This window comes from Symphodus melops (genome assembly GCF_947650265.1).
Source record: "Symphodus melops genome assembly, chromosome: 7".
Taxonomy (NCBI): domain Eukaryota; kingdom Metazoa; phylum Chordata; class Actinopteri; order Labriformes; family Labridae; genus Symphodus; species Symphodus melops.
This window is the reverse complement of record NC_136697.1, coordinates 4,859,177-4,874,020: the sequence shown is the minus strand read 5'-3', so window position 1 is coordinate 4,874,020 and position 14,844 is coordinate 4,859,177. Positions and strand designations below refer to the sequence as shown.

Here is a 14,844-nt window from a genome sequence, read left to right as displayed (position 1 = left end):
CCAATATGTCCAAACTATTGACCTTGACATCAGTCAAAAGATCGCCTGATGTGGCTGCTTTAAGGCACCTGTATGACGAATGCAAGATTCAGATAATCAGGTTTGGAGTCACTGGAAGTGCAGAGTGACACATATGGCTGCCTCTTGTGTCCAGTGCTACTACAACTGATTCCTGAAAACATAGCACTTGAATACAGCCGCCAACAAAGCTCAACCATTGAATGGAATGTGCCAAAGCTGGTGCAAAGCAGAGAACAGGCAATGCAGCTCACCAGAGCAGCCCAAGCCTCAAAGGACCCAAGCCTACAACACAAGTATGTGGGTAAGTCATCCTACGCCTTGGACAAACCTAGAAAGGTGAGCATTCCATCAGTGACTGCCTTGTACACCTCCAGCACTGTGCTCAAGACCTGTGTGTATTGTGACAGCAGTAACCACAAACCAGAGGACAGCAAGTGCACGCGAGGATAAACTGAAAAAACTTGGGCGGTGTTATGTCTGCTTAGGCCCAAAACCTATAGTAAAATATTGCAGAATGAAGGTTTTGTGCAGCTTGTGCAACCTTAAACATCACTTGTCAGTTTGTGAGCAGTCTGAAGCAAAGCCAGATATTGATACTGATGTTGATAGTAGTGGAAACACAGATGCTGTGCTGTCATCAGTAACTAGTCCTGTAAAGGTTGAGCGAAATACTCAAAACACAGTACTGCTTCAGACAGTTAAGACATGGACAGTAGGCCCAAAGGAGAGAAAGATAACTCGCTGTCTGCTTGATTGGGGCAGCCAGCGTAGTTACATTCACAGAAATGTCTGGAGGGCGCCAATGACCAAGAGTTGCAGGTGTTAATAGGAGCAGACTACTACTGGCAAGCAGTTACTGGTAAAGTCCAAAAGTTAACAAACTCACTTGTGGCAGTGGAAAGTATTTTTGGATGGGCTTTACAGGGTCCAGTGACTACCTCCAATGTAGCAGACACCACTTGCATGCACATCAGTTTGACTGAAGCCATCCCTCAATGACTGTTTGTACACGGGGCCTAACCTCAACCCAAACCTGCTCGATGTGCTCATCAAGTTCAGATTGCATGAGACGGCGTTCAATGCTGACATAGCGAAGGCTTTTCTGCAGATTGCCCTTGCAGAAAAGGACAAAGACGCTGTGAGGTTCCTGTTGCTGTACAGACCTCTGTCCAAGGACTGCAAAAATGAAGTACGTGTCCTGAGGATGAACAGAGTTGTTTTTGGAGTGTCTCCTAGCCCATTCCTGCTCGCTGCCACCAATAGAAAGCATCTCAAACAGTTTCAAACGGAACAACCAGAGGTAGTACAGACACTCAGTGACGCTCTGTATGTAGATGACTTCCTTTCAAGCTCACCTACTGTGAAAGAAGCGCTACATGAGACCACCGCAGCAAAGCACATTCTGTCCCAAGCCGGCATGAACCTCTGCAAATGGGTTACCCAATTGAAATGTGCTCAAGGTGTTGAGACTTGTTTGGAGACCAGAGAAAGACGACTTTGTGTTTGATCAAAGGGGCCTAATGAACATTCTGAGGGACAAGGAAAACACAAAGAGAAGTGTACTACGGACATCTGCTCGTATCTTTGACCCCATTGGGTTTCTCACGCCCTTTACCATCAGAGTGAAGTGCCCTTTCCAACAAATGTGGGAGAGATGGCTCAGTTGGGATGAACAATTACCCACTGATTTGACTGAAAAATGGGAACAGTGGTGTTTGGAGCTGCTACTGCTTCACCTGGTAACTTTTCCTAGATGGTACCACATCGAGATCCAGCCGGAGTCACACGATGTGCGATTACACGTCTACTGCGATGCAAGTGAAAGGGCATACAGTGCTGTGGAAAATCACTGGACAAAACAAACAAGGAGAGACTGTGACTAGTTTGGTGGCCTCCAGGTCGCGGGTCGCACCATTGAAGAAAATGACGTTGCCTCGCTTGGAGCTTATGGGCGCGCTCATAGAAGCAAGATTGGAACACAGCCTTCTTAAACCATTGAACATGGAGATGAATCAGCTCAACATGTGGACGGACTCGATGATCACTCTTCACTGGATCTGCAGCTCAGCGCAGCGATGGAAGCCATTCGTGGCCAACAGAGTGACGGAAATACAAGGGCTGACAAACCCGGAGTCGTGGTCCCACTGTGCTGGTAAGATTAACCCTGCTGACTTGCCCACACAAGGTCAGCACGCGCAGATCCTCATTGAGAGCCAGCTGTGGTGGAGTGGAACCACTTCACCATCGGCATCTGAAAGTGAGCTGGACAATAATAATGACTGTGTGTTGAATGAGGTTAATGATGAATTGAAATGTAAATAGCACTGAACAAACTGAACCTCTGTTGGATTTAGATAAGAACAGCAGACTTAATACTGTGTTAAGAATTACTGCATGGGTCAAGCAGGGGGGCATGCTTAAAACATGCTTAAAGAAGGTACTGGGGAAAGCGTCATTGAGTTTTGAGGAGCTCACAACCGTACTTACTGAGGTTGAGGCAGTGCTGAATTCAAGGCCTCTGTCTTATGTACACAGTGATGTGTTAGAGCCCCAGCCTCTTACCCCTTCTCATTTCCTGGTTGGTAAACGTCTCACTACCTTGCCACCAAAAACTGTTCCTTGCCCAGCTCAGGTACCCACAGCAAATGCCAGAGAGCTGAGCAGAAGGTGGAAATACCGGCAGAGACAGCTTTTGGAACAGCTGGTGCAGAGACTATCTGATGAACTTGATATCAGCCCACAAGGTTGAGACTCCTACTGCAACTGTTCTGAAAGTAGGAGATGTTGTTCTCATTGCAGAGGACAATGCACCCAGACAGGTTTGGAAAATGGGCAGAACTGCAAAAGTTTTTCCAGGCAGGAATAGTCTCATTCATTCCTGCAATGTTTGCACTGCTACAGGTGGTTTATTAAGGAGGCCTGTTCAGTTATTATCCCCTAGAGGTATGTTAATGCAAGGCCAATCCAGGGCTGATGATGAACGGCTGTTCATTGGGCGGGAGGATGTTGTGACTTATTTTCATTGTACTGTTATGAGATATAATTTACAGTTGGTGATTTAATAGAATGTAATGGGATTGCACTTTATTTTGAAATCTTGTCACTCAAGATTTGTTATACTGTTAGAAGTCTTTTGTGAAGTTGTGTGTGACGCTTCTTCATTGGTAAAAAAAAACACTTCTGAGATGTACCGCGAGTGCGGCTAGTTTTGCCTTAAATAAAAAAAGAGCAGTAACGCTCACAAAGGACAATTGAGCCTCCGTCATCTTTAAAAAGGCTGTCACTCCGTAACACAAGAGTGAGGTCAGACATTTATAAGAACTAAAAAGGGGAATCTTTATGCTTTCTCTCAACATCTTTATCATAAAGGCATCATTCATTCATTATTTTAACTCCACATTGCAGCACATGGTGATTATGGCTCTGATTATTATTGGGGATTCTCTCCCCTTCATTCAGGGACTACACAAGGAAAAATGCAGGGAGAAGACCTCTCTTTACTTGAATTTCCCCCGGGTTCAATAAAGCATGCATCCATCTATCTATCCATCCATCCAGAGACTTCGCTGCATTAAGCGAGGACAGCCAGAAAGTGTAACAGCTCCTTTCACCTGGCCGTAAAAATCGAATGCCTTTAACACATTTTAGTGTTGTCTCATATTAATTCTCTGTTCTCGTAAGAAAGCACAGGACTTTCCTGTTTTTGTCTAAGATTGGTTCTAAAAATATATTTTCGATGCATGGATGTTACATAGTTATGGATGTAATGTCAATCAGATTAACCTAAAACTTGATTCAGCTTTCATTTTCACTGAAAAACTGTCCTCCAAAACATTGACAAAGGCTAATCGTCGCCACTTCACTAAAATTGAAGCGGATGTGGTGAGACGGCTACTTGTAAAGATATCTACAGTCAAGCTGATGGTCAGATTATCTTACAGCAGTGTCTGTTATAAACTGTTTCATGAACACTTAAGAAATGTGCCACCAAACATTCAAGGTTCACGCTTCGGTAAAAGAAGCTGTTGTTTGTTCATAACTCCATGTTTGAGGAGCAATACTCGAGGAAGCACAATAACTTAAAGACATATTGATCCTCACTCTCTCTCCCTGGTTTCAGTCTCTATCCCTCTAATAAAGGCACAAAACTAAAGACATCTCCAGTCAGTCAATTATCAAACGTGACAGACTATATGTATTTCCAGTGTACAGTCAAAGCATAGCTCATATATTAACTCAGATATTACTCAATAAAGGAACACATCTTTAATCCATCCTAAACTCCTACTCGACAGAAAGGCATCCTGGGAAATGTATTGTGATCTAAATGTTAAGGACAGACTTGGCCTGTGGCGGTGGAGCTGGTCGATTTTATTGCAGCATTTTCTGAAAGTGACTTCACACAAAAGACACAATACTGATTTCTGTTACCCCAGAAAACAAACTTTAAATAGGATCCAACTGAAAACATCTTCATTTTTTTTTCTTGACAAAGTGCCTTCTTGTATTAAATTTTTCAAATAAATTAAAGACAAATAAACAACATAGATAAGAACTGAAGGTCTTCTCATATACACACGTTGGACTCTCAGTTTGATATCCGTAACTCAACAGGTTCATTCATTGTATTTCTTACACTTTAAAATAAAAAAAGAAAAGCTGTTTTAAGTAAGTGTTTTGACCTTCCTGGAAATAAAGTGAATCAAAGTCATTCAATCTTTTGATTTCTTTCCGTGAAGAGTTTGGGTTTGCTCTTCGAAGTCTTCATGAGGCCGGCTGGGCTCAGGCATGGCTGGCTGGCAGCTGTGTCAACGAATGAGATATGAGCGGCTGCAGCAGGAGCTGGTCTGGATTTTGAACTGTGGAGAAAAATAAAAACAGTAACGTACATTAAAATGATTATATATTCAAAGAGTATTTTCTGTAACATGAATGACTTCTTTTGTTTTTTTTAAACAAACTTCTGTTAAGACAATCATATCCTTTATTTACAGCTATGATGATAGCGCTGTCCAAAATCACACCATAATCAAACCCTATACAGTCCACGCATTGTATCCCACAATGCATTGTGAAAAGTAGTTTACAACCAAGCAACAACTTCCACTGTTGATAAAATGAAAGCAGCGCAGCCTGGTACAAAAACATAGAAAACAATATTTGTCTGGTTAGTCATTGTCCTCATGGCCACACAAACCATGGGTCACTTTTTTTTTTTTTTTTTTTTTTTTTTTTTTTTTAAAACATCCATTTTGATTTTATGATGGATGCGTGTTATCCATAGTTAGGCTGTTACAGGATGTAGCTATTCACTCCTTTGTTTTTTGTTTTAAGAAAATTTGCTATTATATTTCAAACTCTGGTATGGATGGAAAATTAAAATATTGAAGCGATAAACCACAAAGAGTGGGAGTGCTCAGTCTTCAGGACTTGACTGTTGAAAGTAGAAGTACAGAAGAGTTACCCCTGTACACAACTACTGTCCCTGATTTCTTAGTCCAGCAGTGTGTTAGAGCTGTGCGAAGATAAGAAGAGCGTCTTCATCAGTGCTCTCACTGGGCCGTCCGTATCTGAAGCATGGCTCTCCAGCTGAACATGTTTCTTACCGTCCATGTAAGTCAGAGTGGTGAGCAGCGGCGTGTCCGGGGAAATAAAGGTTGTGTATTGCAGATCTTCCATCATCGGCGGTGTCAGCTGACCGGGAGCGAGTGATGTCATCATGGCTGAAGAGGCGGGATGTGGGCTGATGTATTTCTTTTGACGAGCTCTGCAGTTTTGAAACCACACCTGGATGAAGGGAGAACAGGTTGTTAATATTATCCATGCTCTTCAACGCTAACCTATCTCAATCAGCCGGACGTCGAGCACAAAGGGAGAGTCTGGGTTCTACTGATTACATTTCTTTAAATCATCCTCGACTGACCTGGAAATTGTTCACCAGCTTCATCAAATGTGCCTCAACACACACGACATCACAGTCCACTTATACCTCCTTTTTGTATTTTCACACATTCTTTTGTTGACACTTTATCTTTGGTTAAGTTTTAGTATAGCTGCACTGTTCTTCATTTACTGCTCTGTGTGCCGGTGAATTGCTCCCCAGGGACAAAGTTTTTTTATTTTATTTGAAGGCATTGAGGAGAGAGGAGGCCGAGACGGTGGACGATAGATTTACTTTTCATGACGTCTTTTCAGTTTCTTCTCACGGCACCTACCTGCATCAGACATAACAGTTTGTCCGTCGTTGCCTTTTTATTGAACCTTTAAATAAATATAAACTCATGCAGCTCAGTGCTGGGTTAATAAAAGTGTCAATAAAGTCAAATAAAAAGCCTCATTTATCAAACACAACACTGATCTTACATAAGTAGATTTCTAAGGAAGATTAAACAACTCAGCTGTTCACCTGATTATAGGCCATCACAGGTTCAATAAACAAAATCGTACTACAGCCATCCATCCATCTGAATAAATATTAAACCTAACAGATGTTGGGTGAATCAGCTGTGCAGCTCGTCATCAATCAAATTGACGCTGCGGAACGAGGGACTTGGCTCATTTTGCCTCCTCTGTCCTTACATCTGTTCCTGGCGTCTTTTCTAACTCCTCACTGGGAGAGGCTTAGACACGAGTGACAGGCCGAAGGAGACAGACACCGTGTCGACTTTCTTTGTAAACATTTAAGAATTGTAGAGCTACAGCTGTTAATACAAATCTGAAAGCAAATGAATCAAATACTTAAACTTAACTAATAGGAGGTTAGATGCCGCTCTCCTGTAAAACCACAGACACATCTGAATATGTTCACTGACACTTTTGGACGCATCAAGTCACCTTATCAGGGGTTGATCACAGCGCTCTTGCAGTGACTCACCTGAATGACCCTGCGGCTCAGACCGGTCCTCTCTGCCAGTTTCTGGAGAGTTTGGGCATCTGGGTTGTTGTCTTTAGCAAACTGAGTTTGCATTACCTACACATGTAGAGATGACAGAGGGGGACAGGGTTACATTTCTCTGACTTATTGTTTAATTCTGATATAATAATACACAAGAGCGAACTGCACAGAGAACGATCTCTACAGTATTTAAATACAACGTACTTCCTGCCACTGACACTAGGGGGCAGAAAACCTCAAAAATAAGCTGCTATAGCGCACACAGGTTTTAACATGACTTCTCCCAGCCTGTGGTTTGCAGTACCTGTAACTGATCTACAGTGAAGCTGGTCCTGGCCCTCTTGGCGGGTCTGGACGTGCTGCTGGACTCTTCTTTGTCTTCCACCTCGTCCTCGTCTCTTGGTTGCTCTATAAGAAAATAAAACACGACACAGGGTTATGGATCTCACAGAGCCAGTTTGAAGGAGGTGTGCAGCTTCTACACCGAGCTTTGGTAACATCAGAGATGTAAAAACTGCAGCTTTATTAGTACACAATATGAGTCTGATTTATCTACCGTTTGGCATTTTTGCATCACCTGTGTGAAAGAAGAACTCAATAAAATTACAAACGGGATGCAAGAATATGTAACTTATTTTATCAACAATCATGTGCATGTCCAAGACCTAACTGACAACAGCTCAGAGGGAAATGACCAGACTGACTCCACTGCTGTGCAAAGTATAAGAAATAAAAACACATTTGTACTCTGGAGAAAAAAGACCAATCAACTGAACAGTAGGATAAAAAGTGTTGAGTGATAAACAGGAGCAGTGGATGATTTATGACTGAATGTAAAGTACATAGACTGACACATAAACGTCCTTCCATCATTAGAAATATTTAACCCTGGATGTTCGGTTTATTTGGTTTCTGTTTGATTTTTCTTTGTTCATGTGTTGTTTGTGATTACTGTAAAATGACCGGGATTTTTATTCAGACAAACCAAACCACGATATGGCCTGAATGAGGGAATGAGGACATGAAACAGCATTTAAAAGGACGGCGGAGAAGGAGAGTAACTCAGGTTTCTCCAGACCAGGTTAGACTCAGGCCTTGTCCACACGTTGCCAGGTTTTTATAAAAACTAATATCCTGTCCCCTCCGTCTAGAAAAAAAACTTACGTACACACGTAACCGCAGAAGTGTGTTTTTAAGCACATTCACACTGTTTCCGACTGTAAACACAGGTCGTCTATGTGACGTCAGAACATATTTTGTTGCAGGCAGTGACGTTTTGAAACACAAAACCACAGTTATTGCCGTCCACATGCAAACGCATAAACGGAGAAGTCGCGAATCTTTTTTGGTCTGAGGTTTTTAAAAGCTTCGTTTTTGATGCCGTTAATCTGCATTTTCATGTGGATGAGAGATACCTGGCTACGTGTGGACGGGGCCTCAGTAACCATAGTAACAGACTCAGAGCTAAAGTTACCCGTTTGTCAGGTCTGAGGGACCAACCTCACAGAAACTTAAAAACCCAGAGTTTCCCTCATTTCAGGGTGAACAGTTTATAGAGTGTCTAATATGTTTGAACTTGTTTTAATGGATTCAAGGTGAATGCTTCTCTATTCTATTTGAATTGTGTCAACAGTTTTTGATTTTTTCCCCCTTTCATTCAACCCGACCATCGTTATCCGTCCAGTCTCCAATCATCAGTCCCATGCATTAACTCACCGGTTTCCTTCGCCCGTTTGATATTGTCCATCATGATGTCGTAGTGGGGTCTGCAGAAGACCCTGTTCTCTAGAAGCCCACACTCCTCCCCAGTGGAAAGCTGGCGCTTACACGACGTGCAGGAGAAACAGGCCAGGTGGAAGGTGCTGCCTCGGGCCCGACGCACCCAGTCACTGGAATGGATGTTACGTCCACAGCGGGCACAGCGCGTCCCGTACCTCCTGTGGACAGATGTGAGACACAGAGGTTCATTTGATTCATCATATGTCCCAAGATATTCTAATGAAGTCAAATTATCGGTCTCTAAAGGAGAGTGTCGGACCAAGTCATGAGCAACACTTCAGGCTTCCTGGTGATCTTTCTGTCTTTAGTTTCACAGATTTACTAATCGAGATTTTACCGGTCAGTCAAATATGAGGAAAGACTTTTTCAAAACAGTACAGACGAGCTGGACTGCTGACTCTTACATGGCTCCTTCAATTAGCCCAGTGGAGGAGGGGTATGTAGAGGAGCCAGCTCCCCACCTTCCCATCATTTGTTCTTTTTGGGTCTCCAGCCCCTTGTGTTTCACAGAGGGCACTTTGTGAATGTGTGTATGTTTTAGTTTTTCTTTGTTTAATCTTGAGGGGGTATTATAATATTGAATAAAGCTTGTGTTTAACTTTAAACTCTGAGTTTAAATGACTTTCAGGTGCGCAGCAGACAACATAGGAGGCAGAATCAGGGAGAAAGAACAAGAGTGCTGCAGGGCGCAAAAACTTTTTATACCATTTTTTTGTATTTACTAAACACTGACCTCTTAAAAATAAAAACTTTAATATGAAAAAATGCAACACACAGAGGCTCCATTCAACCTAGCAGTTATGTTTGGTGCCCTTGTAAAGACGGGGGTAAACGATAAAGAAGTTTCTGCCATAAAGCACAAATGATTGCATTTTTTATTTACCAGAATGCAGGAAATGAAGGGGGGGACCCCAGACCCCCTGCTGAAAATGTCCCCCCCCCCAATGTTGAATCCAAACCTACGGCCTTGCCTCTATGGGATCTATTTGGCCTTTAGCCGTTCTCCTTCACTTTTCATCTGTCCTGCCTCATTAAGGCTAAAATGCCCCAGAAAAGAACAACACACACATCACATTAAAGACCACTGCAGTCTCATTAGATCAGCGTTCTCTTGTTTTAACAGGTATATGTTTTAACAAGACTGAAGATGAACATGTGTCTCACTTACCTGAAGTAGTCGAGTTTGCAGAACACTTGTTTCTCCTTGATGTAGCAGCTCACATGTCGCCCTAGAGATGTTTTACACACACTGCACGAGAGGCAGCGCACGTGCCAGCACAAGTCGTTCACCTGACGTCGACAAACGAGAGGAACGTTTTCACTTTGGAGAGAAAAGGATCCGCTCACTGTTGCTTTTAAACAAACACATCAGTGAGATGTATTACAGTTCAGTGTAACATTATTTTTATCATCAGTGAAAAAAGTACACAGTCTCAAAAAAACAAAGATAAGACCGCAGAACATGTTGAGATTTATCAATACTTAAAAACTTATTTATATTTAAAACCTGCATTAATGCTTACCCTAACAGGAATCAATCATCCTTACTGTAAATTGCATAATTCTGAACTTTGATTGCGTTTTCAATTAAAAGGCCCAAACGTTTCCTGACAGAACAAAGAACTTTCAAGGCCATTTTCACTTTAAATAAAGAAAAGGGAAAATTGACTGAAAGAGCATAAAGACATCAGATTGTCTCTAGTGTCACTCGTGGATTATAGATCTAATAAGAGTTTTAACTTTCACAGTTTGAGGATGGATATCACATACAGTAGGTACAGGGTCGCCCACCCACACAGCACACGCACGAGGCTCAGATTTGGCTTCAAGCTGGCATCATGCATGATGTGAACTGTCCAAAGGTGTGCCAGAGGCTGCACGCTCTGTAGTGCAGATCATCAGATATGTGCCCTGTGTAAAGTTCATCTGGCCAAGATGTCAACGTGTGAGCCACACATATATTGAACCACTGTTAAATGGAGTTTAAGAGAATTTTTTTAGTGAGGCGTCAAGATTTTCATACAGTCTGCTTAATTATATTTTTACACTGTTAATAAAAGTCAAAAGAATCACATGATTGGACTTTTCTAAAGGTGAGGTTCAGGATACGTCACTGAAGAACAAAATATTTTCTGGCACAACTTCACTTTCTGACAGGATACCTGGAGAGTGAAATGTTTGAAAAGCTCATTGGTCTAACCTGCCCACCGAGGTGCCTTATAAGCTGTCTGATGAATTTTATTATCTATATTTTTTACATTCATCTAAATTTCACTTTTTAAATTATGCTTGCAATGTGTTTTTTTTTATGAATCTGATGAAGGCCACATGCTGAAACATGATGGTCTAATAAAGTTTATTAAAATTGGATAATTCAAACAAAGCAAACTTTGAGACTATGAAATCTACTATAAATTAAGTTATTTTGTCATCGTCTCATTTCCTTTTTCATATAAATAGTTGCGTTTCTCACAAGATAAGTATATCAAAGTAAAATCACTAATTAATCATTGGACTTAAAAGAGACATAATTAAACACATTATCTTCATTTTATCCTTCAGATTTAAAATAAAGAGAAAAAATATTTATATCACTTTCCTCTTGTTGTCTCTGTTTTTTTGAAAGCGGGTTAAAGAGTTGTAGTTTAAAGTGAGTGTTACCTTGAGGAGGTAGCGGTCCGCTATCTCCAGGCCGCAGGAGGTGCACAGGGTCCGGCCCGGCAGAAAGGCCACCGTGGGGACGGAGGGGGAGGAGGAGGAGGAGGAGGACAGGGAGGACGGAGAGTAGCAGTCCTCGTCGAAAATATCTTCAGGCCCAGAGGAACCCTGACAGAGGAAACAAATATTAAGAAAAAAAGAACAATTTGTATTTATTTTTTAGAAATGTTATCTCTAAACCATCAGGGTGACGACATGTTTTTATCACATTGTAGTGCCTCGGTTTGAGTTGAACACAATGTAAGCTTCAATCCGAATGAGAAATGTCTCAAATGTAAACAGCACTCGAAACATCTGTTCGTGAAAACATTGTTCAACTATTAGAGTTTAAAATGTGAATTTAAAAAAAAGTTCTCTTCATTTAATTTCGCATTTAGCTGTAGAAAGTGTTTGTACACAACAGCTACGTGCAATTTCAGTTCTATCCACTTTTGACACTTTAAACACCTGAATTCATTGACGTTGAAAACACCTACTGAGTCGATACAACTTTTCCCCTGCAGCTGAGTGAACACAGCCTCCTTCGGTCGCCTCCCTCCGTCCGACATGCTGTCAGTGAATTCCATGAAGCCAAATGACGACAAAGAGACCTAAAGTCCCCTCATACTGTATATCCATGACAACCGCGATAATTACCCCCCACACTTCAAGTAATTACCCCCCACACTAAGTTCAGTCCAAACACACGTTCAGCATGCATCTCTGTTTATTCACGTGTCAGCCTTAGCCTACACTTAATTTTATTCACAAAATAAAAAAAGGCAAATAAAACAACGTTTTCAACTTGTGGTTCAATGGAGACTGTCCGCAGCTGAACGTGATTCTTACTAATTGATTTCTGCTGCGCACGTGAGCAGTTAACGAGGCATCAGGTGAGGAGAGGTCGCTTTGATGTCCCGGTAGTCAAGGCAACGTCTCCGAGATGAAGCCAAATCAGACTCTCATTAACTAGTTTAAAGTCGCTTAAACTTAAAAAAAAAAAAAAAAAAAGTTTTTAAATGCTGTAGAGCTTAGTGTAACTATATGTTTTCGTAAACATACACAAATCAAACTAATAACCAATTACTTTTAAATCACTATTTCAAACTGGTCTCCTATCCACAGACTTCACACTTACAGTATGTGCTACTTTAAGTGAAAAAGATGTGTATATATATATATATATTTATTTATTTTTTAATTAAGCTTTTGATGTTTTCGGATGGTCTGATGAATAGCCTATAAATTATAAACACGGCAGGGTGACGTTATGGACTGGCCTCTTATTAAGAGAGAACACAATCAGATAAAAGTACCTTTTCATATAAGATTTGCCCTGACTTTATATACCTCATAAAACATTTTTATTAATCCCTCCTTAAGAGGCCCATTTTTCTAAATGAAACAGGCTTTAATTATAATTCTAATATCACAGTTATTTGACTTTAATGTATCTATTAACTTGCATTATATCGGTGCAATGTTGTACATGTAGGCCCGTTATCTTAGGTTTCATGGTGGCCTATTTAGTATGTGAGGGGGAAGCTTAACACCCCAAAGAGAAAATATGAAAAATCATTGAAACTCTGGAGCGGATATCGCTTCTGCATATAGGCCATAAATATATTATAATCAATTAAAATGTTCCTGTCTAGAATAGCCTAAATCATTAATGTGTGTAAAGCCTTCGGTGCAAATATAAAAGGTTTTTTTTAAATGAAACATTTAGAAAAAGATGTCAAGAGACATGACACATCGGCTTGTTCTCTGAAATGTAAAATGTAAAGTTACATTTAAGTTAGAGCATGTCTCATTGTTGGTTTTAAAGGTAATATTGTCGATATGAAGGAGATTCCATGTCAAATCTTATGAAATATATTTGAGTTTTGCGCCTTAGACCTGTATGGATGTGTTTTCACTCACCACGCTGTTGGACACGGAGGTAAACATGTTCACGGAGCATCTGTGGGCGCAGCCAGATGTTTTTATTCCACAGGAGCTGACAGGACAGAGAGCCAGATGTTTGCCTCCGTCAGCAGTCCACCGCACTTCAGCCTGCTTCAACTCGGTTTAAAGTCTCAACTTTATAACTCTCTCTCTCTCCAGTCACCAGTCAGAGAGGAACAACTTTGACTGTTGTCACTTAAAGCAGCGCCGCGCGCCGCCCACAGTGAGGCCTGGACCCGCCCGCTGCTGCTGCGGATCAACGATGTGCGGATGCTTTTCATTTGGCCTTTTGTGAAGATTCCTCTTTTATCTGATCCTGTTCAAGATTTCAGATTTTTTTCTTTTAATTAATGTAAGAAATGAACAATCAATGCAGCATTCTCCTGTCATGAAGTCTAAAACTTGAAGTCAGACTCACTGGCGAGCTAGACTTTCCTGACCAGGGGAGCCAAACTGGGGCCCTGACTTATAAATAAACATAAACAGCACACACACGTGGATGAAAAAATCACATTATTTACCCTTTCTATATGCACTAATATTAACTTAACTAATATCATTAAAGAAACCTTTCTAAAATATTCCTGCATTCAGATTCATTCACACAAAAACAAAATGATACATTTGAAATGCAAGGGAAGTCTCAATAGCTGCCACCACACTGCTTGAATAATTATGTCTAAAGCCCTGTCTATGAGAACACAAACACCCGATCAGGAAATAATTTGGAGTCAGCTAATTGTGGGTCAGAAGGCTGCACGTCTGTCTCACAATCTGCGGGATGTGAATCTAAGGCCTTACAAGGTGTTTTAATATTCATGCTCCACTGATGACACACCATGGAAAACTACTTAACAGAAGATAAACTTGTAATAATTGTCAGATACAGTCTGGACTGGTATATAAAGCAACCACTGGTCACCCCCTTGACCTGCCCTCACAACTTATGAAAACTGTTTTAATGTTCTTTATCAAACCTTCTTCAACAGTCCACATTCTTCTGTGAGAAGCATTTCTCTTCACTCAGCCCTGTGACCTTATCTGTGCTCTTCATCTTTACACTCCTGCTCTTCAGGGACTTCATGAACACAGCACAGGTTGAGTTTAGGGACCGAATGATATTATTTCAGACACCAACACCGTCTGAGCGCCAGCAGCACTCACACACACTGAACTCCTGAAAGCTTTAGTGTTCATGTCACATGAGACAGGGTTAACTTACTTTCCAGCCTTGAGATTTTATTGTCATACAATATTTAAAAACTCTACGTATACCTTTACGTTATATTAATTGGTAGACTTGCTTTTTAAGTTATTGTATCATATTACTAACCCCAGTGTTTGAAGACATTTTGTCCTACCCTTATTTACATTTCTGGAGGTGAAATGTTGAGTGCGTTAAGTAATGAATTCAAGTGTGGGGTCCGACTGCGCTCTTAATGCAAGAGGCTATGTAGTGAGACTTTAAGTGGAGACGATGGCTCACCAGAGCCAGGGGTCAAAGA

General features: G+C 41.2%; 1 protein-coding gene across 2 annotated transcripts; it reads right to left on the bottom strand.

The window, feature by feature from the left end:
* Positions 1–4,371: 4,371 nt before the first annotated feature.
* Positions 4,372–13,472, bottom strand: LOC306827230 (LIM/homeobox protein Lhx8-like). Of its 2 annotated transcripts, none has more exons than XM_079348903.1 (8): positions 13,316–13,472; positions 11,357–11,521; positions 9,864–9,985; positions 8,633–8,853; positions 7,221–7,324; positions 6,896–6,991; positions 5,628–5,808; positions 4,372–4,880 (listed from the first exon to the last, which is right to left on the bottom strand). In XM_079348903.1, the coding sequence occupies exons 1-8, from the start codon at positions 13,340–13,342 to the stop codon at positions 4,804–4,806; spliced, it is 993 nt and encodes a 330-aa protein (XP_079205029.1). In that variant the 5' UTR covers positions 13,343–13,472; the 3' UTR covers positions 4,372–4,803. The 2 variants fall into 2 exon arrangements, with proteins under 2 accessions (XP_079205029.1, XP_079205028.1); XM_079348902.1 differs by lacking the exon at positions 13,316–13,472 and adding an exon at positions 11,890–12,083.
* Positions 13,473–14,844: the final 1,372 nt, after the last annotated feature.

What these genes read in the sequence shown, in the direction of transcription:
- LOC306827230 (XM_079348902.1), bottom strand. Translation starts at nt 11,979, where the DNA reads ATGGAATTCACTGACAGCATGTCGGACGGAGGGAGGCGACCGAAGGAG. An exon ending in GGAAAAGTTGTATCGACTCA is followed by an intron (nt 11,522 to 11,889) that starts GTAGGTGTTTTC and finishes TTCCTCTGTCAG; the next exon opens with GGTTCCTCTGGGCCTGAAGA. An exon ending in TGAGCCGCAGGGTCATTCAG is followed by an intron (nt 5,809 to 6,895) that starts GTGAGTCACTGC and finishes CCCTTCATCCAG; the next exon opens with GTGTGGTTTCAAAACTGCAG.